The sequence below is a fragment of the Cimex lectularius genome, unplaced genomic scaffold (genome assembly GCF_000648675.2).
Source record: "Cimex lectularius strain Harlan isolate CLEC.00 unplaced genomic scaffold, Clec_2.1 scaffold279, whole genome shotgun sequence".
Lineage (NCBI taxonomy): Eukaryota > Metazoa > Arthropoda > Insecta > Hemiptera > Cimicidae > Cimex > Cimex lectularius.
This window is the reverse complement of record NW_019392827.1, coordinates 286597-311671: the sequence shown is the minus strand read 5'-3', so window position 1 is coordinate 311671 and position 25075 is coordinate 286597. Positions and strand designations below refer to the sequence as shown.

Here is a 25075-nt window from a genome sequence, read left to right as displayed (position 1 = left end):
AGAGTGGTATTGTGAAGGAATCCAACACCTGGCCTCGAGGAGGCAACAAACCCCATAGAATACAACGTTATATACTTTGAATATTAAATTAAAAAATTGTATCAATATAGATTTATTTTTAAATTAGCAAGAAAAATGGTAATTTTTTATGGCTCACCCTTTTATAACAAAATAAATAAGCAGATGATATTCTTATTTTATTGTTGTCATGCCATAAAAACTAAATTTACACTTGTCAATGCAGCAGCATAAAAATATGTATTTTCTTAATGATGGTAAATAAAAACACATCTATTCTTTGTTTTGTTTTTCCACTCTCCAATATATATGCAAATCATAACTGCTCAATAAAAAAATCAATATATTCAAATTTAAAGAAAAAAAAATGTGTAAGTATAAATACAGATTTAGGGTAGAAAAAACGGCTATGAACATTTAAAAACTGAAGCATGCATTTATCTACAGTAGAGTAAATACAATTTTTTTCTTTTATTTATTTTCTGCGTCTTCTACTTGTAATGTTTGAATTTACCGCCTAACAAATTCCTATCCTTAAAGGGAAGTAGATAGTCACGTGGTCTACAGGGTCTGTTGTCAAACGGTAACGCAAATCTGTGGTTATGTCGCTTTGGACAGAAGTTAAGAAAGTTAAGTTTAATGTAGATACTTGACTGGAAACCTACTTTCGGAAGATTTTTCTGTTAACTTTGTTGTGTGTTGTGACTTGTTCTGCCAAGATTACTGAATGAAAACTGAGGAATTAAAGTTGTAAGTTTGCATTTGTGTTTAACTAATATTTATTGTTCAATCGTATAAATTTAATTTTTTTTATTGTCTTTATTGTTGTAACAGTCATATTTGTGAGATTTCTCAATGTGGTCTGCAGGGTGATGGGTAAAACTCCTTTTAAAGGTTTACTTTCGTTTTATATTNTCTTTGAATTAAAATTAGTTTTTGGTTGTAGAATCTACCTTTAACTCCAAAATAATTAAGCTTGGAAAAAAAGTAAATTTGCTAAAGAAACACCTAAAGTTATTATTAAATTGGAAGTTACACAAATGCAATAAATATTTTATTTTGTTTTTAAATAGTGAGAATACATGTTTTAAAGTTGTTTTATAAGAGGACAACATAATAAAAACAATATAACAGAAGAGACAAAACAGTTTTGATTTCAAATTGCCGAGCATTTGTATGATTTTTCTTCTGGGACATTCGCCACGTCTGACATACAAGCAGCCTGAGCCAAAAACTCAATAAGAGTTCTTGTCGGCCTTCCGGACATTCCAGGTGACAGATATTTTTGGGATATTCCGTCTGTTACCAAAACGTTGTATGTATCCAAGTGAATCCAATCGACGTTAGGTATAAATTGGTACAAGAATGCTGCTGTTTGAATTGGTAGTCCACTATCGATGAATCGCGAGGTGGCTAAAAAGTCTTCATCTCTGTCTTTAACATCTGACATGACTGAATTCTGAATTTTGTTTATGTAATGTTTCCAAAGTGGCAATCTCCAAACTCTATCACCTGTGTGCATACTCGCCAGTTTCAATGTATCGTATAAAACATCATTATTACTAAAAACTGGAATTGCACCTTCGCCGAATCCATCTGTTAATTCCTTTGAAAAACTTCCTACACTGTATATAAATTTTGGGTTAAAATTGCCAGCATATGATAATGCATCAGCTAGTGATAGTCGCCCATCATGATCTGTGTCTTGAATCAGGACAGTTTTTCCATTTCTAGATCTTACAATGTCACCGGTTTTTAATGCACACGAACCTGGCATATTTTCATAAAGAGGGACTAATCCACGATAGTTTATAGGAAGCTTTAATGCAGAAACAGCTCTTGCTGTTGCGATGACATTAGCAGCTCCACTCATATCACCTCGCATAAATTTCTGAACTTCACAGCTTTTCAAGCAAAGGCCACCACTGTCAAAAGTGACTCCTTTTCCAACAGCTACTACTGGAGAAACATCAGGGTCACATCCGTAATAATGAATTTCAAGAAAAACGGGAGGCTCGCATGATCCCTTGGCAGCTGACAGGAATGCAGACATATTCATTATATTCGCCCAATCTCTAACTTTCACTTCGACGCTCACGCCTGCTTTGGTCAACAGCTCTACTGAAGCCTGAGCAAAACCGATTGGTGTCATTAAATTAGCAGGTGTTTCAGCTAATTGTCTCGTTAGATTTTGTGCTGCAGCTTTCTGCAGTCCAATTTGCCATCCTGTGTAATCACAGTCACTGTATAACTCTAATTTTGGAATAATTCTCTGTTTAGCTCTAAGTTCCTGATACATCCATACCCCCATTGCTGCTCCTTCAGCTGCAGATTCGGCATGTTCCATGGAATCGACATCAATTGTCCTCATGTGTTGAGCTTGCAATGCTCTTGCACCGACAGCAGTTGCATTTCTAATTGCTTCTTTCCCTTCATCAATATATTCTTGATCATCATAACTTAAACATTCATCTCCTAAGCCTGTTATGGCTATCGCAGTATAGTTATTTTCTAACCTATAAAATACCCTAACTTCACCAAGCCTTGGTACTGGACCAGAATCCAACAAGGCCGTTGAAAGTCTTCCATCGAGTCTCAAGTCCATCTGTTCAGCGGCTTTTGTCCAAACTTTTGTTGTTCCATAAGGATCATCATCTTTACCAAAAACACCAAGTACTAAACCCGATAAATCTTGTGTATCTCCTTGACAATTTAGATTTCTGCAAGGAAATGAGATTGGTGCTTTAGAAAGTAATAACTTACCCATTTGCCACGTTAGTGCCATTGTAAGATTTTGTGTTTATGTGTTTCTGTGTTTAATGAAGATGTAACAATTTGCTTGTGTAAGAAGTTGTGTTGTAACGAGAATTATGAAATTTATAATGTTAAGCACATGTTTTTATGAACAGATGTAGTAGTAGTATTGTAATATACAATCAGTCAATACATTTAAGAATTCAGTAAATTCTATTTTTTAAAAAATATTAAAAACTTTTAAAAGATTAAATTGAAAAAAATAAGAATTAATAAAATAATTATATCGGTTTAATTTGAATCCTAATTCCTTAAAAAGTTAAGATTTCAAATTTTCATTATTACGTTACTTACCAAAAAGAAAGAGAGAGAGAGAGAGGAGAAATATGTTATTTATTCTAATTCCTTAATATTCTGTATTGGAAATTTTTGGAAAAGTATAATATATTAATAGTCACTAATATGAAGTTTATGATGGGTCATTACTGATAAAACAAACAGTAGTTTGTGTAACTTTTTCTGTTTAAAGTGTTAGATGTAGGGTCACTTTTTTTTACTAACAAATAATCTGGATCTTGGTATGGTCAATTGGATGAACATATTATATATGAAAAATTTGTGTTAGAGGTGGGATTTGCTTACAATTGGAAGAAACAGGGAATTGAAATGGGAGGTTTGTGGCATGGGTGATAGAAGTCATGGTAGCTCAAGTGGTAGAGCAGTGGCATATTTAGCCGAAAGTCGTGGGTTCGAATTCCGCCTGTAACACAAATTTTTAATTTTGAAAAAATTGTGTATAATTAATTGAGTAATTACAATTAATTAAGGTTTTTATCTAATCTAAAAAACTTAATTAATTGTAATATATTAATTGGTCAAGTGAAACACGAAATTAGTGAATTTAATAATTGAGTAATGTTTAAGATTGTTTAGACCTAAGATGAAGGTTGAAAGCTTGGCAGATAACAATTGAACGTGTTTTTCATCCAATTGACCATACAAGATCCAGTTAATTCAGTATTAATATTTTCCGCTTTTTATAGATTTAATATTTAGGTGTTTTAATGTGTGGTGATTAGTGACCATTAGTCGATGATTATTCAGAAATTGTGAGATGCGGTCTGATGTGATGTAGGTTTCAGAAAAACTGATGTTTTCTTTATCGTGCCAACGTTTTGATCATTATTGAATCATCTTCAGGGCTCAAAGTGTTTGTTTTCTGCGAAAGTGTGCCATTCTTGCATGTCATGTTGAGAGTGCCTAGTGGGACTCTCGATTTCTGAATAATTTAGGTGTTTTGAGATTGTACTCAAATCACCATTTTTAAATGCAATTAAAATATTTTTGTATCTAACTTAAATCAGTTGGGCACTCTCAACACGACACACAAGAATGGCCCAATTATGCAGAAAACAAACACTTTGGGCCTCGAAGATGATCTCAATAAAGATCGAAACGATTGGCACGATAAAGAAAATGTTTTTGTGAAACCTACGTCACACCAGAACGCATCTCACGATTTCCGAATAATCACCACACACTTAAATCAGTAATAGAATAAATGATGAAATTTTTACTTTCAATAGAATTTTATTACTTGAACAAACAATCAATTGGTTATTATATTTTTAAGTGTTTTTTTTTTAACATATAAGGAATTTAAACTAATCAACAAAAAAGTGTGCATGAAAATAATGGCCAGCTAATCATGAACATTAAAATTAGAATAAATTTTTCTGTCATTATTAAATTTATTAAACTAAAATAAATAATACTGTATGCAAGGAAATTGCAGTGTTTTACTTATTGTATTTTCGTTTTTTAGGATTTGGATATGGCGAAGGAAAATTCTACAAAGCTGTTAGGTATAATTAAACAATTTTTATTAAACACACTCCACCGATATTGCATAATGGAATTAGGACAACCAAAACATTTTTTTAATGTGTTATATTTAGCGACTGTTAATTAATAATTATTTAAAGATTGTGAGATGTGATCCTGTGTAACGTTTCGATCTTTACTGAGATCATCTTCAGGGCCTGTGATTTATAAACTGCTTAAATTATACAAATACATATAAGATATGACTATGAATTTATACAATGATGTACACAATATAGAAATTTTAGGTTTTATCAAAGTATTTGTACTTACTCATCAAAGTATATATTTTCTTTGTAGTCATGTCACTGTTGTGTGTCGTATTGAGAGTGTTAGTGAGATGTTAATGTTTTTTTTATATATGTTTGATTTTGAAGGAGTGAGGAAAGGGTAGGGATAAACGAAAAAAGGAAAAATGAATTTCTATCTCTACCTCCTTCTCCACTCCTTCAAAACCAAACATATATAAACAGAAAACATTGAAATCTTTAACACTCTTAGTACAAATACTTTGATTAAGCCTAAAATTTCTATATTGTGTACATCATTGTATAAATCATATTAATATCTTATACATATTTGTTATAATTTAAACAATGTTTATAAATTTCAGACACTGAAGATAATAAAGATTAAACATAATAAAGATCAAAACGTTGGTACGATAAAGAAAACATTTTTCTAACCTACATCACACCAGACCACATCTCACAATCTTTAAATAATATTTATTTATGATTATACAGTTCAGTTCTGTGATCTTTGCTGATGTGTGTTGTGTTTAATAAGCATAAGCATTTTAAGTAAAATACAAATTTTAAATAATTAAATTGTTTAGTTTTTAGTTCATGCAAGTATTACTACCATTAGTTTTAATTTTTTCCAAAATAAAACTGAAAATTTTTTTCCATTATATGTCTTTTTTTAAATATACCTTGTATTTCGAGGAAATAATTTTATACAAATATAGATATATAATATGTATTTGGTGAATCATATAATCGAAAATGAGTGCAAAAATATTACGCAAAATTTAATAATTTTTCATAATATATAGTTGAAAGAACTAAAAAATAAAACACCATACTTTAGCTAATTGTGCATTCAAAAGCATGTTTTTTATTGTTTAAAATGTCAATGTTATTTGTTGTTTTTTCGTTTCAGATAAAAAGGGAGTAATTAAACATCAACAATTTAAAAAATATTTATTAAAAAAAATGAAAATGAAATGCCTAGATATTAAATCAAGAAAAAAGAAGAATCAATGGACAATCTCTCCATCAAAATTTAATTTGATTAAAACAACTGCAGTGCCTCTTTATGTTTCTTCCAGTGACAGCATGAGTACAACCAGAGATTCACCATCATTTCAAAATTCCATAAAAACAAACTGTAATGTAATGAACATTGGGAAAAAATCTGAAAGTGCTACTATCAAGAAAGAGATTTTCCGAGCCCAAAGTGGTACAAAGTATAATGATGGCGATAATGTAAATATAAAATCAAACCTTTCTCAAAATACGACAACGAAAACTACTAAAACGCATAATAGTCATGTAAAAGCAGATATTTCTTGTGATGTAAAAATGGTAGACGATTTGACTAATTCACATAGTAACCAATTTTCAAATTTTACACAACTGTCTGACACACAATTTTTACAAAAGGATTATGTTGAAAAACAACTAATTCCAATAGATCATAATGTTAAAAGAGATAGACCTGATTCTAGCAAAGAGATTGAAAATTATCATAGTGAACCATTTTGTCACTCAAGCCCACACTTTATTCAAACATCTCAAGATAGTTCTGAACGTAGCATTGACAATTTTAAAAAATTTAAAACCAAAAATTTAAAAAGGAGTCGAACAAATATAACAATTAATATGAGTGATCATTTTAAGAAGATAGACCGGAAATCCTGCATGGCATGCAATAACTATTCACTGGAGAAATCAAAAACCTCTTTTCACCATACATGTTCAAAGGAGTGTGATGAATCTCAGACCCCAAGGTCCCAATCTGAAAAGTCGATATATCCAAACAGTCCTACATGTACGCCTAAGAAAAAATGCCTAGAACAAATTAATGTAATGGATTCAGAACATATCAAAGAGCAAGATAAAAATATTTTGATAAATGAAGCACCTCTAAAAAACTCAAAATGTTTTCAAAGTCCTATGGCTATAAAGAAAGCAGTAGAAAAGAATTTATCCAAAAAAGTAAAATCTCCAAAAAAACATCAATTCGCACATGGTGGCAAGGATAAACAGATTCCTTCAAAAGACAACAATAGCTGTCCTGTTGAAGTATCACTATGCCACCCAATTGAAACAAAAAATCTTGAATTTTTTGAAGGAGAAACAAGAATCCAACATGAGAAACTCAGCTTTTCTAAAGATGGAGAAGAATTATTGCAACCCGCTTCGGTTAATCGAGTCGATTGGGTTCGTTCACCCGATGAAAAAATAATGGAACATAATCTTTTAGATAATACTCTGCCTTTTGAAGATGAACTGTTAAACATTTCAAACAGTGAAAAAATTGATGTATTAAAAAAAGAAACTAAAAGACTTGGAATTACGACTGACAAAAGCTGTTCAGAGAAATCACATGAAGAGAGCAATGAAAAATCAAGTTGTTCAGAAAGTACAGCCATTGAAAAATGTTTGTCATTTACTTACAGCAGTATTCATGCAGCAACACCACTGGCAGATGAAACAAATAGCCTAAGTCTACAAAATGTTAAAGAATTAACAAATAATAAAAAAGACAAAGTACAAAACAACGACAAAAGTAACGCTTGTGAAAACAATGAAAACGAAGTTTATTCTGTACCTCTATTTAGTGAAGATCAATATTTTCAGAATGGTAGAGAACAAAAACTATCTAAAGGTGATGATAAATTAACATCGGCTAAAGAAACGAATGTAATATTTGATAAAGAAGCAATTTTTTCATTAGTTTCTTCTCCATTATTAAATGAAGATCATTCAGTTGACTACAGTGATGTGGATGAAAATGTTGGAAATAATTCAAATTTCAATCACGAACATGATCTTTTACCAGGGCAAAAATTATTAATAAACAATTCTGAAAGAAATGATTTTGATACTCAGTCTTCAACTGATGAAATTGGAAAGCTATTTGCAAATACTTCAAATACAGTAAATAACTTATATAAAAACGTGACTGAACATTCTGTTAATCACATTACGCACACTGCATTACCATCACCAGACAGGTTTAGTGAAAGAGAGCTAGTTGTAGACATAGATAAGGTAAATCTTGAAGTTACCAATTCTCCTGTAAAGAAAATTAATTCTGTTGTTACTGGTGAGAAAACAGGCCATTCAGAAAGAAATATAAAATTAGATAACTTTCATGAGAACACGACTGAACATTCTATTCACCACATTTCACAAACCACATTTTCATCACCGGACTGTTTAAGTGAAAAGTCTCAAGATGGAATACATTCTGAAATTACCAATTCCCCTATAAAGAAAATTAATAATGCTGTAACTTCTGTAAAAACAGGTATTTCAGATAACTTTTGTGGAAACACCACTGAACATTCTATTCACCATATTTCATCACCACCAGACTGTTTGAGTGAAAAGTCTCATGAGGAACTTACTGCATCCAGTGATGGAGTAGATTGTGAAATTACAAATTCTCCTATAAAGAAAATGAATACTACCGTAACTGCTGAAAAAACAGGGAATTCGGGTAACTTTTGTGAAAATATAACTGAAAATATTCACCGCATTTCACACACCACATTTTCATCATCACCAGGCTGTTTGAGTATAAAGCCTCATATGGAGCTTCCTGCAGATAGAGATGGGGTAGATTCTGAAATTACCAATTCTCCTATAAAGAAAGTTAATAATGTTGTTATTGCTGAGAAAACTAGTATTTCAAAAAGAAATATAAATTCAGATAATTTAGAAACATCAAGAATGACTTCAAGTCCAAAAAGGGAAAAAACAATACAAAAAAATAGAAATCAACATTCATCTGATGAATCTTCCGGGGAAAAATTCAAAAACAAATTTTCAAAAATGTCATCAAATTCAGAAATAAAATTTGGGTCTAAGAAGATAAATGTTGATTCAGAAATTGAACAATCAGAGGATTCTGATCTATCATCATCAAATACATGTGAATTAACAATTACGAACGACTCATCGACAAAAACATTCTCAGATCGGAAAGAAAATAAATTGAAAAAAATGGAAAGCTCTTTACCAAAGACATTGAAAAGTGCAATTCGTAAAAGTAGTACAGAATCAAAAACATCAAAAAACAAACTCAAAGGCGGTCAGTGTTTTTTAAGATTTAATTATTCTTACTTGATGCTTTGAAAAGTGATAAAGTAATAAATTTATTTACAGAACATTTATTGAGCTATGTGGCATCTCTTTTTGAACCTTCTACTTCTCAAACAGAATTGAACAACTACTTTATAGAAGAACTTCTGAGTTTTTTGAAGCTAGAAGACTCCTTAATTGAAGTGAGTAATTATATTTACTATATAATGGAATAAAGAAAAACAAATAAATCTCATTCAGCATTTAATTATCCAAAATTATAAATTAATTAACTTTTAATTAAGGTTTTTAGTTGAGATAAAAAAAGTTAGTGATTTGAGCGGAATTAGAACTAAAGACCTTCGGTTAGATACGCCGCTACTCTACCATTTGAGCTTGACTTTGATCCACTCAGGCACTAACTTTCCATCTCAACCCCCACCTTTTGAATTTTCCCTCCTTTTTGCCATTTTTCAAATATCGTGTAATCTATTTGATCCTCATTGACAAATGAAATGGTCTCGGAGGACTTTAGTGAAGATATACTTCATTTTAACTATTAAATTCACTAGTTTTCGAGGGCCACTTGACCAGTTATGGTGAATTGGAGAATTTAATAAATTAATCAATTTGATTTTTTCCTTCTAGTTGTAATAATTGTCTATAATCCTAATAATAAGCAATTTTTTAAAAATATTTTATTATGGAAACAATTTTTCAGAAACTTCAAAAGCTGGACATCGTTATAGACTGGACTTTGCCACCAGCCCATGATATAGAACAGCAATCCATTTTCTCTAATCCCAGCATTATTTTAGACACAAATTGTCCCAAATTTTCAAAAGAAGAAAATACACAAATTTTATTAAATTGGAAACAGTTTTGTAAAGTAAAGTCTAATTGTTGATTAGCCTTGCAGCTTTTACATTGTTTTTTTTTTTCCAGATTTACAAGTTTGATAAGTATGATTTTAGGCCATTCCTACCAATAATACATAAATTTCTTTCACCTTTAACTCAAAATCAAAAATTTAAATTTGCTCTTTTTTTGGCAAAAGGAATAAATGATAGAACATTATCAGCGGTTTTTAATAGATTTGTTGTAATGACAAAGTTTTATAAACATGGAAGGTATGTACATATATTTTTACATAGTGGAAATAATCTCATAAAATAAGTAATCTAGATGTGATGTGGTAAGATTTTCAGTAAATTTACATGTTGTTACATAATCATGTTACATAATTGTAAACTTATTATAATTGTAAATTGTAAGCTTGTTCTAAATGTATAAGCTTATACATAGATTAGAGTTTCTTCAGACTAGTGTTTTCAGGTTCTCAAAGGGGGAAGATAACGTGCTCTTATACTGCTACAAACATTTGCCAAGTTCGTACGTTTTTTCAGTTTGTTCCTTGCTTTTACACAGACCACGCACTGTCCTCTGGCGAAGGTTACAAAATATTACTTCAGATGTAACATGTAATTAAAATTAAAGTATATTAAAATCTTTTACCCAATAACTTATTGCTACAATTAAGTTGAAGAGGATCGGAAGGAAGTCAACTGATAACTATACTATAGTCTCACCAAGCTTTCAATATTTATTTTGCCATCATCAGTTAAGTTCACAAATTTACATTTAATAAAATAATTTTAAAATTTACAGTAATATTAATGTTAAAAATTTACTTACTCAAGTATTAGTCTATTTAATAATGATGTACATCTATAGGCTAGTCTAAAAATTGTTTGCCAAACATTTTTCAGATTAACCTTTAGTTACCTGTAAAAAAATTCACTTCATTATTAATGTTAAATAGAATAATAATTGAGTAAGTACTCTTTAATATTAATATTATTGTAAATTTTAAAATTAATTTGTTAAATGTAAGTTTGTTGAACTTAGGCCCTGATGATTACATTGAAAACTTGGCAAGACTATAGTATAGTTATCAATTGATCTCCTTCTGATCCTTTTCAACTTAATTATAAATTGTAGGTCGATATAAACATAATTACATTTGTAAAATTGCAGCTCGTACAGATTTCGATGATGAATCAGAAGAAGAAGAAAATATTGATATTTCCAAATGTTTAACTAACTCATCTGACTGGCAAGATATTGGGGCAAATATTTTTAAAGCCATGAATGTAGAAGATCCTAGACAGTTTGCTGGAAAAATTAATAAACAAGTATTACAGAAGATGTCAAAGACTTACCAAATTAGTAAAATACAATTAGCAAAACTGTTTTATTTCAAAATACAACCAACATTTTGTGCTTCAAAGACAGTGTATCGAGATGAGTTTAGAAGAAAACTAATAAAAAGGTAATTTTCATTATTTCATTAATTTTCTTTATTACATGGGTAATAATTATAAATATGTAAAGTGTTTCATGTGTAAATCATAATCCTAGCTTTACATTTGAATTGTATATAATAATTTAAAATTTAAATGCTTAGAATTAGGAATGAATTAGAAAGAGTTGTAAAAGATTTCCCAGAGACTAAAATAAGTTCCTTCAACACATAATTTCTTTGTTTTATGTTAGCTTAATTCGCACTTTACCATCCCATTTTACAAAACTTCCTTACCAAATTGGTTAACTTCACTATCCCAACTATGAACAACTAACAATTTCAAACTGATACTTCAACTGTTTCCATGTATCATGGAATTGTTATGGTCAATAAGCCCTCTGGAATGTGAGAGCATGATAAGATTAGGCAATGGGGTTGCAAGTGACAAATCACCAAAGGGTAGAATCTAATAGAGGCTCTAATTAGTGGTACGGGTTCATTAAAGTTACTATAAATGTCAGCATTCAGCACCTGTTTGTGTGTACCAAAGAGCCTGCCATAGTATTGCCTAGTAATCCAAGGGAATATGTGTGTTGAAAACGATTGAGCATTTATGACCAAGCAGAAGCCAGAACCAAACAACACTTTTAAGAAGAGAGAAATAGACTGTAAGAGATGACTCGATTCTGTTTGAGCCTTGAGCACAAAAAATAAAATAAATAAATAGCCTTGAATTTATTACATTTAATGAGAAAAATGGGACACGTTTTACCAAGGAGTGCTGAGTTTCCCCACAGAGCTATTTATATTTAGGTATTATTGCCATCTTCTCCCCACTTCCATAAATTCTGTTACTAATGAACAAAGAAGCTAATATTAATATTTGACAGAGAACATTGAAAACCAAAAAAAAATTGTGAATAAGAGTAGCAGGTAAACCCACTTGGCAAAGCACAGGCCTAGCGTTACAAGTTTTTATTATTATTACACTAATTAAATGTGCTTTTTTGATTAAATATTGACTTTGTGCTGTCTTAAGAATTTAGGCAAAGCTTCTATCTTTTTTTTTTTTTTTTTTTCAGACTTGAAAAATACAAAAATTCATCATGGGAAGCTATCAACTGGGAAACATTAAGCAAAAAAATGTACAACATAGGACCAGTTTTCTTATACAAAGAGGTTCGAGAAATGACAATGGCATTGGTGCCAAAAAAAAAAAGGTTTATTTTTGGAGGTAATGATTAAATTGTAATATTTCTTGTTGCACTTTGCGAAATGATTAATTTATTAGTTTTGTCTTTTTTGCTTATATAGTCTGCCTAGTTTGCTGTTTTGGTTTGTCAGGTGCATTTGGCATTTCAGTAGAGGTTGCTGTTGATGGTAAAATACTGAAATGTACCTTAACAGACCCAAACAGAATAATAGGTAGAACAGGATTGGAAACATATAATTACACCGCAGTTTATTTTATTGTTGCAATTTTTTAAATTTAATTTTTCAGCAAGCTGGGCTATACTTAATGATGTATATACTTTACAAAAACATCAGGAAACAGATAAGCATTTGCTTAATCGATATCCAACCATGTCGAAATAAATATGTATTTAAGATGTCGAAGAAGACAACTTTTTTTAAACTAGTTATAGTTTATAATAAGTGAAGTATATTTATGTGAAATTTGTACAGAATAAAATTCAGTTATGATACATAAATATTTTATTTCTGATTTCACTGCATACATTACCAATTTTCTTTTTCTGTTTATATACCCCTATCTAACCCTCCAGGTCCTGTCTTAATTTTATTTTGCAATGTGAATATATGTATTTCTTTTCCTTAAGCTGAAATTTCAATTTGTATTTGTCTTTTGTGCTTTCTTCCACCTCTCTCCTATCTATATTACCTGCTCTCTCTCTCTCTCTCTCTCTCTCTCTCTCTCTCTCTCTCTCTCTCTCTCTCTCTCTCTCTCTCTCTCTCTCCTCTCTCCTCTTCTCTTCTCTTCTCTTCTCTCTCTCTTTCTCCAAACACACAAAAGCATGGATTTAGAATACAGAAACAAAAGGGTCTGCTACTAATGTTAGCAAAGATAAGTTCATTAGACTCCTGTACAACAAAGGGCGTTTTGCATAACAGGAAATCGCGTTACACAGGATGTACATTTTCAGTCCAATTTATTCAAGTTCAGGCATGTCTCTAAATTGTAACGGTTATCAAATATTGCTATTGAAGTATGAAATATTTCATTATTTTCCTCTTATACCTTTAAATGTGTATGTATTATTATTTTTTATACACCGCTACTTTTTTTAAACTGCCAACTTCATATATAAAAAAAAGGTAAGTATACATTTGTTTTTCTAAACAAAAAATCAGAAACTATGTGAAAATGTTAAATTTATCAAATGTGTGACACGGGACTGTTTATAGTGCTGTATGAGTTAGTCGCTTTTTTTTTTGTTATATAAATTTGCGTTTTATGGGAGTACATTATATGGGAGCCCACTGTATACTGGTTTTTACTCTTGGATATCATAGCTTTTCTACATTTTTTTCGACAAACTGCTTTCCCAAGGCGGAACACAATTTATCATATAAAATAGTCTGTGGTATTAAAAATAATGTAAATGATTTATTAATTATATCTTAGAACACTTGCCCATAACCGTGGCAGCACTAATTAAATGAAGTAGGCAAACCATAGAACATTTGCTAAATTTGGGTATATAGTTGTCATTTCAAAATGTGTAATTAATTAAAATAACCAATGTATACAGAAAGCATGTTGCACATTGCATCATCCATATACATGTTATTTTATCAAAATTCATTTATTTTTATCAAAATTTTGACAAGCATGGACTATTTTTAGTTCGCCAAATTTATTCCACCATTCTTATTTAGAAAAATCAGTTAATTATAAATCAATGGATTTATGTGAATTTGTGGTAACGATGTGAATTGATGGGTATCAGTGTTGCAAAATAAAAGCTTATAAACTTTCCAAATCATTTTTTTTTTTTAAAGTGACAGCAAATAAATATCTACATTAGATTTATGAAAAATCATTGGATTCTATATTAAAAATAATAGTTCAAATGGAAAAATAAATAAAAAGGATGGGATGTATATAAAATATATATTAAATCCGTATTTAATATATATTTTATATACCAAAGTTAATTATTCAATTAATTATTTAAAATTAATATTAAAACATTATTCAAATTGAATAGTTTATTTGTATTATATAATATGTACATCCATTTCTCAAGTACAGTTTTTTACCGTAGCTTTGGCTTTTGAGACACCATTTTATATAATATTAATATAATATAAAGACTAGGTAAAATCATTTAATTAACTGTTTAAGCTTGGCAACAAATGTGTGACACTAAAATGTACATTTTTTAAAATATTTCACTTGCCCATAAAATCAATGGTAGAAATCAGTCAATTGTAAATACATATGTGATATATATATGTAAAAAAGTTCTTAAATCTAAATTAATTAAAGAATTAATATTTAAAATCCATAACACATTTTACATTAATAGTATAAAGTACATTTACAATGATATATCACAAGTAACAGTTTTTATGATCTGCAACATGATTTTTGCACCAGGGGAGCTTCTTCATCGTCGACGATCACAATATTCCTCCTCATACTGTTTGTTCTCGTCAGTTCACTAGCCTTTTGAACTTCTTGTTCTTGAGCCCTTTCCATCATTCTTTGAGTTAATTCTAAGAACATTTCCTCTATCCCACTGTTTTGTTTTGCAGATGTGTGAAAATGAGAAGCACCAACAGATTCTGCATACCTGCCCAAAACGCAAATGTGTGTAAGCAAATGAAACTAAATTTAAAAATTATCGCTAAACTCTTAAAAAGAAATAATATTAAATCTTACTTTTCTGCAGTTTCTATTGGTACATTTCTATCTTTTTGAAGATCTATTTTGTTTCCTGCGATAGTTAAGCATATTTCACTGCCTAACATTTTTTTAAGCTCTTTAACCCAATTCTTTACCTGGAAAATAATTTAACTTTATAACATATCCAAAAAGGAGTACCCTTAAAACTAACAATCCATGTACAAAATTTAAATATTTTAAGTTTCAAATAAATGAGCAAATGCAAAATTACATATATCTTATAACTCTTTAACAAGTTGACTGTGTGCCTGTCTGTCATGTATTGATACCCTGTAATGAATTAATTTAATAGTTTAAAATTACTATGGACAGGGAAAAAGGAGGGATGTCAACATTAGTCAACAACTACAGTCAACATGTAAAATGATGATGCTTTTGCATGTATCATTTTGAAAATAGGTCCGTAGCGTTTTTTGATAGCAAATTCAATGAAATTTCAGATAATTTAACATATTTATCAATAATATATGAACCATAATTGAACACAGCTGGTTAATAACTACATCTTTATTCACTGCAGAGTCGATGTTTTCTGCAGTCCTTAAGAGAAGTAGTTTTCCCATTAATAGTTTTAAGAGGAGAAAATCTGAAGGAGTAAAATCAGATGAATATGACAGGTAGGGAGAATTTTTGATAAGGGGGTGAGTGTTATCTCAGTGGAAAACATTCACCTTTCAATTAGCCAATACCATTTGTGTAGGGTCAATTATTGACTTTACTTGCTCTAATTTGTGTGAGGTATACACTATAATTAACCATTTGGGTGGGCAGACGAAGCTCATAATAAATGCTGCTTTCAATCCAAATAATCTTCTAATGGGTCGCTGCATTTTCCTCTGAGAATACTGTTATCCAAAGACCCATTTATCAATATTTTTAAAAATGCATCATTCACGTATTTTAGGAGTGGACCAATAAATTCTTCTGACAGCATTTAACGAGCCGATATAAATCTTTTCGTCTTTTTTCGAGTTGGTGTTTCAATTATTTATGTGAGAATGTGTTGGAACTATTGTAATAAGACCTGTCTGCTTTTTATTCATTTATGAAAAAGATCCATTTTGGGGGCATTCATCTCCCCTCATCAGTCTTGACACATTTTCTCAAAAAACTCAAGATTTGATCGAATAAACATATATTGCTTTGACGAATTATCCAGCTGTTCTCAAATATGCATTGCTGAAATGTCTTATGTCATTGGGTGTGGGTTATTTGAAACGAAAACTTAATTTGGTTCGATGACAGTTGAAAGATGAGCAAAGCGCAAAACAAAGGAGGAATAAAATCATATTATTGAAAAACGCTACAGACTTTTTTACAACCCAGTACATAACAAATGAAAAAGCACCAAAACCAATCGCTCGCTTACATTTTAGAAGTTTTACCTTCTGAAATGAATCTTCATCTGTAATATCATACACTAATATCGCTCCATTAGACATCCTGTAATAAATCGGCCCTAGTGCGTGAAATCTTTCTTGACCTGCAGTATCCCATATGGCTAAATTTATTCGTTTGCCGCCGATGTTCAATCTCTTGGTGAGAAAAGTGGCCTGATGATTAAAAAAATACCGAGTTACATAACTCAACGATATATGTGTACATGAACTATAAATATACCTGCAATGTTGTTACATGTTTATCGTTAAATTTGTCCTCGACGTATCTTAAAACGACAGACGTCTTCCCGACGCACCCCTCACCGAGAAGAACAACTTTAAAATTGTAATTTCCTGAGGATCCATTGACTATCGTACCCGCCATTGGCAATAAAACCAGTTTCGACTTTTATGTATAGGAAACTAGGTGTTTTCCTCTAAATCATCTAATAGGCCGTCTTTTATGATCGAAGTGACAATCTTCTTCGATAACGAAACATAAATAAAAGTTAAATCCGATATTTTGAAGTAAAATTCACATGTTAAGAAAATAAACCACAAGATCAACAACTCAAAGATCCAAAAACCAGCTGTTCTAAATCCATGTTCTCTTGTCAAAACAAGGCCGACACGCAATCTACAAACAGTCCTTCAAACACTAAAGGGGAATGTGGATCCACTCCGAAATTCGTACGAAGACTTTTAATATTTCACTTCAATTATTTCCAAAAAATAAAAATATATATTTATATAAATATATATATTTTTTTTAAATAAAAATCTGTTACAGTCTTAGACATTCAGATGTTAATGGGGTTTGGCCTTCATTGCATACAATAATACTCAATAGTAATAATAATATATATTTGTAAAGCATTACGTACAATATATCACCATAAATGTTAAAAATGTACATTTATAGATATTATAAAGAAAATAAAACAAACCTGAGAGAAGCAAAGAATAGACAGGTCAACAATATTAGGTGATTAAGTTCTTTTAAGTGGCACAATTTACGAGGCTGTTCAGAATTAAATTAATAATAATTTTTCTCTTCTCCTTATTCACCATTAAATATATAACACAGTTTTAATTTCTCCTCGACTTCAACAAATTTTCCCTCTGAAATGAAGAAAGCTGTTGTTTTACCCTTTCTTAAAGTTTCATCAACACCCAAAGGATTTTCGACCTATAACTATTCTACCCTCGTTATCTAAAGCTATAGAAATTATGTTTAAACAAATTAATAACTTTCTTGATACTTATTCACTGTTTTCACCTTTTCAATTTGGTTTTCGGCATCAACATAGCTGTTAATCGTCATTACTAAAAATTAGTGAAGATTACGAAGAGGCATAGATATTCACGAATGCACTCTGTTCGTGCTGTTTGACTTTGGTAATGGTTTTGGGATGGTCAACCGTGACCTACTTGGAAACTTGAAAATTTGTTTATTTTTTTCACTTGCTAGTTCTAAATTTATATTCTTTTATTTGTCAGGTTGTAAACCACCTCATAACAAAATTTCATCTGGCAAGATGCAATTGTAGGACCTTTATTTTCTTATCTGTGATTATAATTATTATTATTTTATTATAAAGAAAGATTACTACTATTGTAGTAAATACTTAAAAAAAAAATTTCAGATTTAGTTTCACTTCCAGGTAAAAATAACCAAGATATATTACGTATTTAGAAAATTTATCTTTTTTTAAACTGTGCATTCAATTATTAAGTTTATTTTATTTTATGTATTACGATTAATCCCAACTTCTATTGTACAGATTATTTAATAACAATAAATAATAATAATATTGTTTATGAATATGTTGATAGCTTTGTGGTATTGTTGTCATACATTTACATACTCCTTTATATTTTCTCATATAGATCAAAACATTAATTTTATGTAAATAATGCCTAAAACGTTTACACACAGCACTAGTAAGAAATTGATAGCTTTGTAAGTTCAATTTTATTTTTTAAAGGGCTGCTTTTGTAAAGTTGTTTTGATTTAAAAAAATTAATATTTTAACTTTTAAGTTCTAAATTTGGAAAAATCATGTTCTTTTACAGTTAGATAGTGATATAAATGATAAAGAAACTTTTATTCTTTGTTTCGAATTTCGAAAAATCGTCTATTGCACGAATTTGCTTCCTTTTAAGGACTGGATGGTACAAGGTTCGATACCTTATATAGTAAGGGGAGAGTGGGAAAAAACTAGGGCATCCAAGTTTTTCAGGCATCTGTTTAGTTGTTGATGTCTTCTCAAGAGGAAAGGGTCCTTCAATCTCATGTAAGGGATTTTATGTTGATCTATGATACGCTTTTCTTACTTTTCCTTCAAATTAAATCACACCGACAGTCCGATATGTGGAAGCAGTTGGTTTAAAAACGCGCGGTCTTGTCAAAATAATAAATAAATTTTTTGTTGTTTTTTTATTAAGTCAAGAATAGATTACTTTCATACGATTAGACATTCAAACGTTTCATTAAAAAAAGGCTTATTTTACATTTAATGAAAATTTTCATTTTTCGAGTAGTTTGGGTGTGGTGAGTAGTTGATGGTGGAAGCAAACTCGCCTCTTACGTCATCTGTGTTCGTCCTAGAAAAGTTGAATTGTTTATGACTCACTATTGTCGTTGTCCCCTTTGATATAAGTTATTAACATTTTTGTAAGTATTGTTTTGTCATTATACAGTTTTTATTTTTAAATATTTTTGCTCTTAGATTTATTAAAAAATCCGTCTTAATTTAATACAACGCGTTTGTGATTAATTCCTTATGAGTAACAACTGTTTAAGTTTGTTTTTTATTTTTGACCTTCTGTTCACCCATTGTTCCTCAAATTAAATTCATTTTCTTCGAACGTGAAAACAATTTTAATAAATATTCAATATACCGGGCTAATTGTTGTAATTACGACCTGAAATTATTTATATAGAATGAGGGTTATATTATTTACATTTTAACGATTTCAACCCGTTTAAACTGTTATTTTTTTCCATAAGATCTTTATTATTTCAGAATTTGCAATAGAAGTAATCTTGATAATTTACAATAATCATAATAAAGACAACAACATGGTACAAAGTGGACCGTCCGTGGAGTCTACAATTTTTTTATTTATATATTATTTATTAATTATATAATAATTATCTTTCTCGACAATCAAGATAATTACAAAATGAGCAACATTATTGTATACAATATATAAATTATCCGGAAGTTAGAAAGATTTAGAAGAAAATTCCAAGACTAATGTGTTGTGGATTAGGGATGCGGTCACAAAGAAGTGACTATTGTACCTTCTCACTACTATTGTACCTTGCGACCTTTATTACTGGTTACATTACATTTTCATAAATAAATTTGATAACAATAACATAATTTTTAAACCCTAACAAAACTTTAAAACCAATAGTTAACAATAATTAAATCTTTTATTAAAGTTATTTATAAAATTAAAAACCAGACTGAATTTTTTATAAAAAACACTGAAATACTGATTATTGTACATGTTGTTTAACATTGTTTAAATATACAAATACATGTAGGATGTGAAAAAAAATGTTTATAAAATCCCAGGCCCTGAAGATGATCTCAAAGAAAGAAACGTTGACACGATAAAGAAAATGTTTTTCTAAACCAACGTCACACCAGGTCGCATCTCACGATCTCCAAATAATCATTAATTAACAGTCACTAAACACCACACACAATACTGAAGTTCACCAGAAGACTAGTAAAGGTCAAAAGCTTGGCGAGAAGTTCACTCACTTCTTTGTGACGGTATCATATTCTGAAATATATTGGTAATATCTAGCCAGTCAATTCATCTTGCCTTTTGTAAATTCCATGACGTTATTACCTTCCTCTATGGAGAGATCTTAACTCGAATATTGCTCTCCAGCATGGAATCCACATACGTTCATGTAAATCAGAAACTAAAGAGTACAAAATTTTTTAATGAATGGTTGCCTTTAAGCTGGTAAAAACATTTTCAATTATAATCAGTTTGAATCGCAGTTAAACTAAGACACACAGATTACTCTTTGACTTACTGATGTTTTTTAAAATGTGCAACTTACTAACTCTTTTTAAAATTATTAGTTCATACATTGATTCTCCTAAACTTCTAAGTATAATGTTCTTTGCAATAATTAATTTCACGATTAATATTTTTCCTGAACCTACTTTACAATTTTCTAAACAAATCTTGACATTCTAGGCATATGGTACAAATGCAAGGCTGGTGTTTTACAATATCAACGTAGTGTATATTTAAAAGCAGCAAGCCAGTAACGAGATAAAGATGCTCAAATAGCTGCAGTTTAAAATAAAATACGCGTAAAACACTGAAAAGAAGAAAAACAAGCAGAGGGCTGGTGATGATTTCAGCTGTTTGTTGGCCCATAATTCTCCCACTTTATATAATATTTAATATACAAACTCACAAAAAATTGAAGGCTCATCATAATTTTGCACCAAAAAAATAAATAAAATAATAAACAGGACCTTTCTGATAACATAATATACTCTGCTACAATTGTGGCTCTATAGCTATAATCTTCCTTACAGAAATGTGTGAGAGTACTCCAATTTTCCCCTTTTATTTAATAGTTATTCAGATATCGTGAGATGCGGTTGGGTGTGATGTAGGTTTCAGAAAAACATTTTCTTTATCGTGCCAACGTTTCAATCTTTTATTGAGATCACCTTCAGGGCTCAAAGTGTTTGTCTTCTGTGTAATTGTGCCATCCTTGCGTGTCGTGTTGAGAGTGCCCTACATCACACCCGCCCGCATCTCACGATATCTGAATAACTATCGATTAACGGTCACTAATCTCTACACACTTTTATTTAATCTAAGGCTTCATCACACTTATAACTGCCCACCAATACAGTACAGACTGCAAAAAAGTGAAATAAATTCGGTTTTATAGATTCAGACAGGACATAGCATTATTTATACTCAAATTTTACTTTACTTATCGGCTCTAGTACTTTAGATATCGGCTCTGACTTTAATGATCTGATTTTCTTTCCATTTATTGTTATTATTTAAATGTCTGTAGTTTCCTCCTTTGAACTCTAATTTTCTGTGTAGAGAATATGTTTCATTTTGCACAGGCATTTTAAAATATCCAGAAAAATTGGTTTATAAATCCTCAAATGCCATACTACAGGTATGTCTGTTTTCCGTTTTCAAATACAAGAAATTCCCATCCTGCACAACCATCTCACCATCCTTAAACATTGTCAGGCAACAATATTTGGGTACTTATTACAAGCCATCGTAAGTGCTTTGATAGTATAGATTAATACTGAGGAAGTGAATGTGCACAGTATTTGTTATAAAGGATGATAGTGTCCATGGTGGAAGCGTACATAATTATTTCTATTTCTACTATTTCTTCAGAAAGAATGTTGGGGCTTTTGAATTTGTTCTATCCAAAATAATCCTATCCTAAATATTGTTTTATATACCATTCTAGGGATTTAAAATTATGGTCTTAAAGCTAGAATAATCACATGGTCTTCATACACTAGTAGTTTGATTTTGACATTTCCTACCATAATTCCCCCTCTGTCCAAGGCTTCTAAATAATTCAAAAACAAGGCAAACTAAGGGCTAGGCAATGCACATTGTTTAACTTCCATATCGATATTGAAACTCTCTGATATGCCATTCTTACACCATATTGTGCATGTTGTCCTTGTCATCGCTTCGATGACCACCTTTGAGGATACTTCCTGCATGAAATCCATTTTTTTGGACGTTTTTGGGATAGTTTTAAGTTAACCGTAATTGTCAGTTTTTCTTAAACTGTTATTTAAGTATAATAAAAAATGTGACTGCATAAAATAGATTAATAACAAGAATTAATTTTTATTGATAGAAGCCTCAATGGTGTGTACAGATTGGCTGATTATTGGATTTTAATTTAATTTTTCATTAGTGCTATTCTTGTTCCCCATTATTTGAGTAACTTTCGGAGATGGTGAGAGGTGAGAATTTCTCATCTTGTAAATTTTTATACTTTCAGACATGAGTAGTCTGGAGTCTGCCTCATTAAGAGAAAGACAATTAAATATCATGCCTTCTGTCCAGAACACTTATGTTGTAAAACTTAAAAGGTATTCTGTTCAAGGCTTTTTTTTCCTTAATACGCTAATCTACTACTAAGCTTTTTAGTCTACTTATTTTATCTACTACTTTTTTCCTACTAGGCTAATCTAAACCTGCATGTTAAATATACTTTTCTGTTATACGATCACACAGCTTATACTACTAAAGCTATTTTTATTTTATGTCGTGTAATAAAGTGTCTTGAAATGGTAGTAATATTTATTCTCATTTGATTAAACATGACCAGCATGTCATCTTTTTCAAAATTTGCACAAAATTGGTGGACCTCACATCAGCAATATTTTCAAATGTAATTAAAAAGTGAATTGAGCCTGGTGCAACTACATTGTCAGACATGTGAAGCTCTTTTTCATGGACTAAGGGTATTACTTGGGGGCCGCGGTAGCCGAGTGGTTAAGGCATCAGACTCTTGGCTAGTAGATCCCGCGGTCGTGTGTTCGATCCCCATCGTCGCTTCTGGACTTTTTCTGACGCCTAAGGGGACCGGTGGCCGCAATTGAAAGAAATTGACACGACATTCATTAATGGAAGGAGAGGGATCAGATCTCAGCGACCCTGAATTTTCCCAACCCCCTTCAAAAATGAGTTTCTTCGATGGAAGAACACTGGCACACTGGGGGCTCAAATACACACTTGTGTTGAGAGCCCCCCAAAAAATGAAGTAAGGGATAAAGTACAATAAGCTGTACAGCTGCAGTGCTCAGGAGGGAACTCCTCCAGTTCCTGGTATCCATTGTATAAATAAATAAAAAAAAAAATAATTAAAAAAAGGGTATTACTTGCACTTCTATTGTTATATGGTCAGCCACTGAAAGTTTTGTCAATCTTCTTGTGGAAGCACAAACTCTGCAGGTAGAGTCGATGTGGGTGTCAGTAACCACAAAGAATGCGAAAGAAGCAAGAAGTTAGTTGCTCAATGCTTCGTACTGTGGAGAAGGTTTGAACAAATTTTAAGACATTAAGGTTTACTGGCCCCCAGAAGTATGAAAAAATTTTATTGTGAAAATATCGAATTTGAGGTATTACGTTATATTCATTTTAAGCTGTGTGGTCGTTTTTTGTCTGAAACCATGGATGAATCTTTCTGATACTCCCTTTTTTTTTCAATTATGTAACATAAAACATAATTAGTAAGCATTTATGACAGTATTGCATTTAATCAACAACATTGTTCTCTGTTTAAATAACAATTACAACTAGATAATTGCTAATAATCAATAAAACTGTGATTGTTTAATAATAGCATATATTTTTTTTGTCTAGTCAAGCACAATGTCGTCGAGAAAAACAGCTGGCCGTCGGGGCACCACAAAAAAGCGTGCTCAACGAGCAACTTCAAATGTGTTCGCTATGTTTGATCAAGCACAAATTCAAGAATTTAAAGAGGCTTTCAACATGATCGATCAGAACCGTGACGGATTCGTGGATAAAGAAGATCTGCACGACATGCTTGCATCCCTGGGTACATTTTGAATTAATTTATTTGATTAGTTATTGTATTATTAATATTTTATGTCATATTATAGAGGGTTTTTTTTATATCTAAGTGACGGTTTAATTTTTTTTTATAGGGAAAAATCCAACTGATGAATACTTAGAGGGAATGATGAACGAAGCCCCAGGTCCCATTAATTTTACAATGTTCTTAACATTGTTTGGTGAACGGCTTCAAGGTACCGACCCAGAAGATGTCATTAAGAATGCTTTTGGATGTTTCGATGAGGACAACAATGGTTATATCAATGAAGAAAGGTTGAGAGAACTATTGACTTCAATGGGCGATCGATTTACAGATGAAGACGTAAGCCTGTTTTAAATTTGACGATGATTCTTTCATTAATATATATTTTTTTTATAAATTCAAGGTTGATGAAATGTACAGAGAAGCCCCGATTAAAAATGGTATGTTCGATTATATAGAATTCACAAGGATTTTAAAGCACGGTGCCAAGGATAAGGATGAGCAATAACCCACACACCATCATCCTTCTTGAACAACCTAAATAGGTTACATGAATTATTTTATATTATTATTGTTATTAGCACTCTAAGAGCAATATACAAATTAATTAAAATCTTTTTTACATTTCTACTATGATTGTGTTACATAATGGTAAAATATTTATATTTGGTAATTTATGTAGATAAAAATAAAAATAAAAACTAACAAACTGATTATTGATGATTTCATGTAAAACCTAAAGAAATACCTGTGTGGAAATTAACATTAATTTAATTATTAAAGGTAAGAAGGTTATACTTATAATTACAGAAAAGCAAATTTCAGAGTTTTCAGTTGAAAATATTTGGAGCATAGACAGTTACACTT

At 30.8% G+C, this 25075-nt stretch overlaps 3 protein-coding genes and 1 pseudogene across 5 annotated transcripts; 2 read left to right on the top strand and 2 right to left on the bottom strand.

The window, feature by feature from the left end:
- Positions 1-583: 583 nt before the first annotated feature.
- LOC106661883 (GATA zinc finger domain-containing protein 14-like) lies at positions 584-12989 on the top strand. The gene is made up of 10 exons (XM_014385621.2): positions 584-768; positions 4598-4637; positions 5821-8982; positions 9057-9175; positions 9694-9861; positions 9918-10102; positions 10308-10453; positions 11010-11304; positions 12360-12511; positions 12779-12989. Exons 2-10 carry the CDS (start codon positions 4607-4609, stop codon positions 12871-12873), a joined length of 4353 nt encoding a protein of 1450 aa, XP_014241107.1. The 5' UTR covers positions 584-768; positions 4598-4606; the 3' UTR covers positions 12874-12989.
- LOC106661893 lies at positions 1175-2785 on the bottom strand (annotated as a pseudogene).
- A 1507-nt stretch (positions 12990-14496) lies between the features above and the next one.
- LOC106664173 (ras-related protein Rab-21) lies at positions 14497-17197 on the bottom strand. The gene is made up of 4 exons (XM_014389631.1): positions 16832-17197; positions 16597-16764; positions 15188-15306; positions 14497-15098 (listed from the first exon to the last, which is right to left on the bottom strand). The coding sequence occupies exons 1-4, from the start codon at positions 16973-16975 to the stop codon at positions 14873-14875; spliced, it is 657 nt and encodes a 218-aa protein (XP_014245117.1). The 5' UTR covers positions 16976-17197; the 3' UTR covers positions 14497-14872.
- A 64-nt stretch (positions 17198-17261) lies between these two features.
- Positions 17262-24821, top strand: LOC106664184 (myosin regulatory light chain sqh). Of its 3 annotated transcripts, none has more exons than XM_014389643.2 (4): positions 17262-17280; positions 24010-24208; positions 24318-24547; positions 24612-24821. In XM_014389643.2, exons 2-4 carry the CDS (start codon positions 24019-24021, stop codon positions 24714-24716), a joined length of 525 nt encoding a protein of 174 aa, XP_014245129.1. In that variant the 5' UTR covers positions 17262-17280; positions 24010-24018; the 3' UTR covers positions 24717-24821. The 3 variants fall into 3 exon arrangements, with proteins under 3 accessions (XP_014245129.1, XP_014245136.1, XP_014245144.1); XM_014389650.2 differs by lacking the exon at positions 17262-17280 and adding an exon at positions 18791-18887; XM_014389658.2 differs by lacking the exon at positions 17262-17280 and adding an exon at positions 19027-19267.
- Positions 24822-25075: the final 254 nt, after the last annotated feature.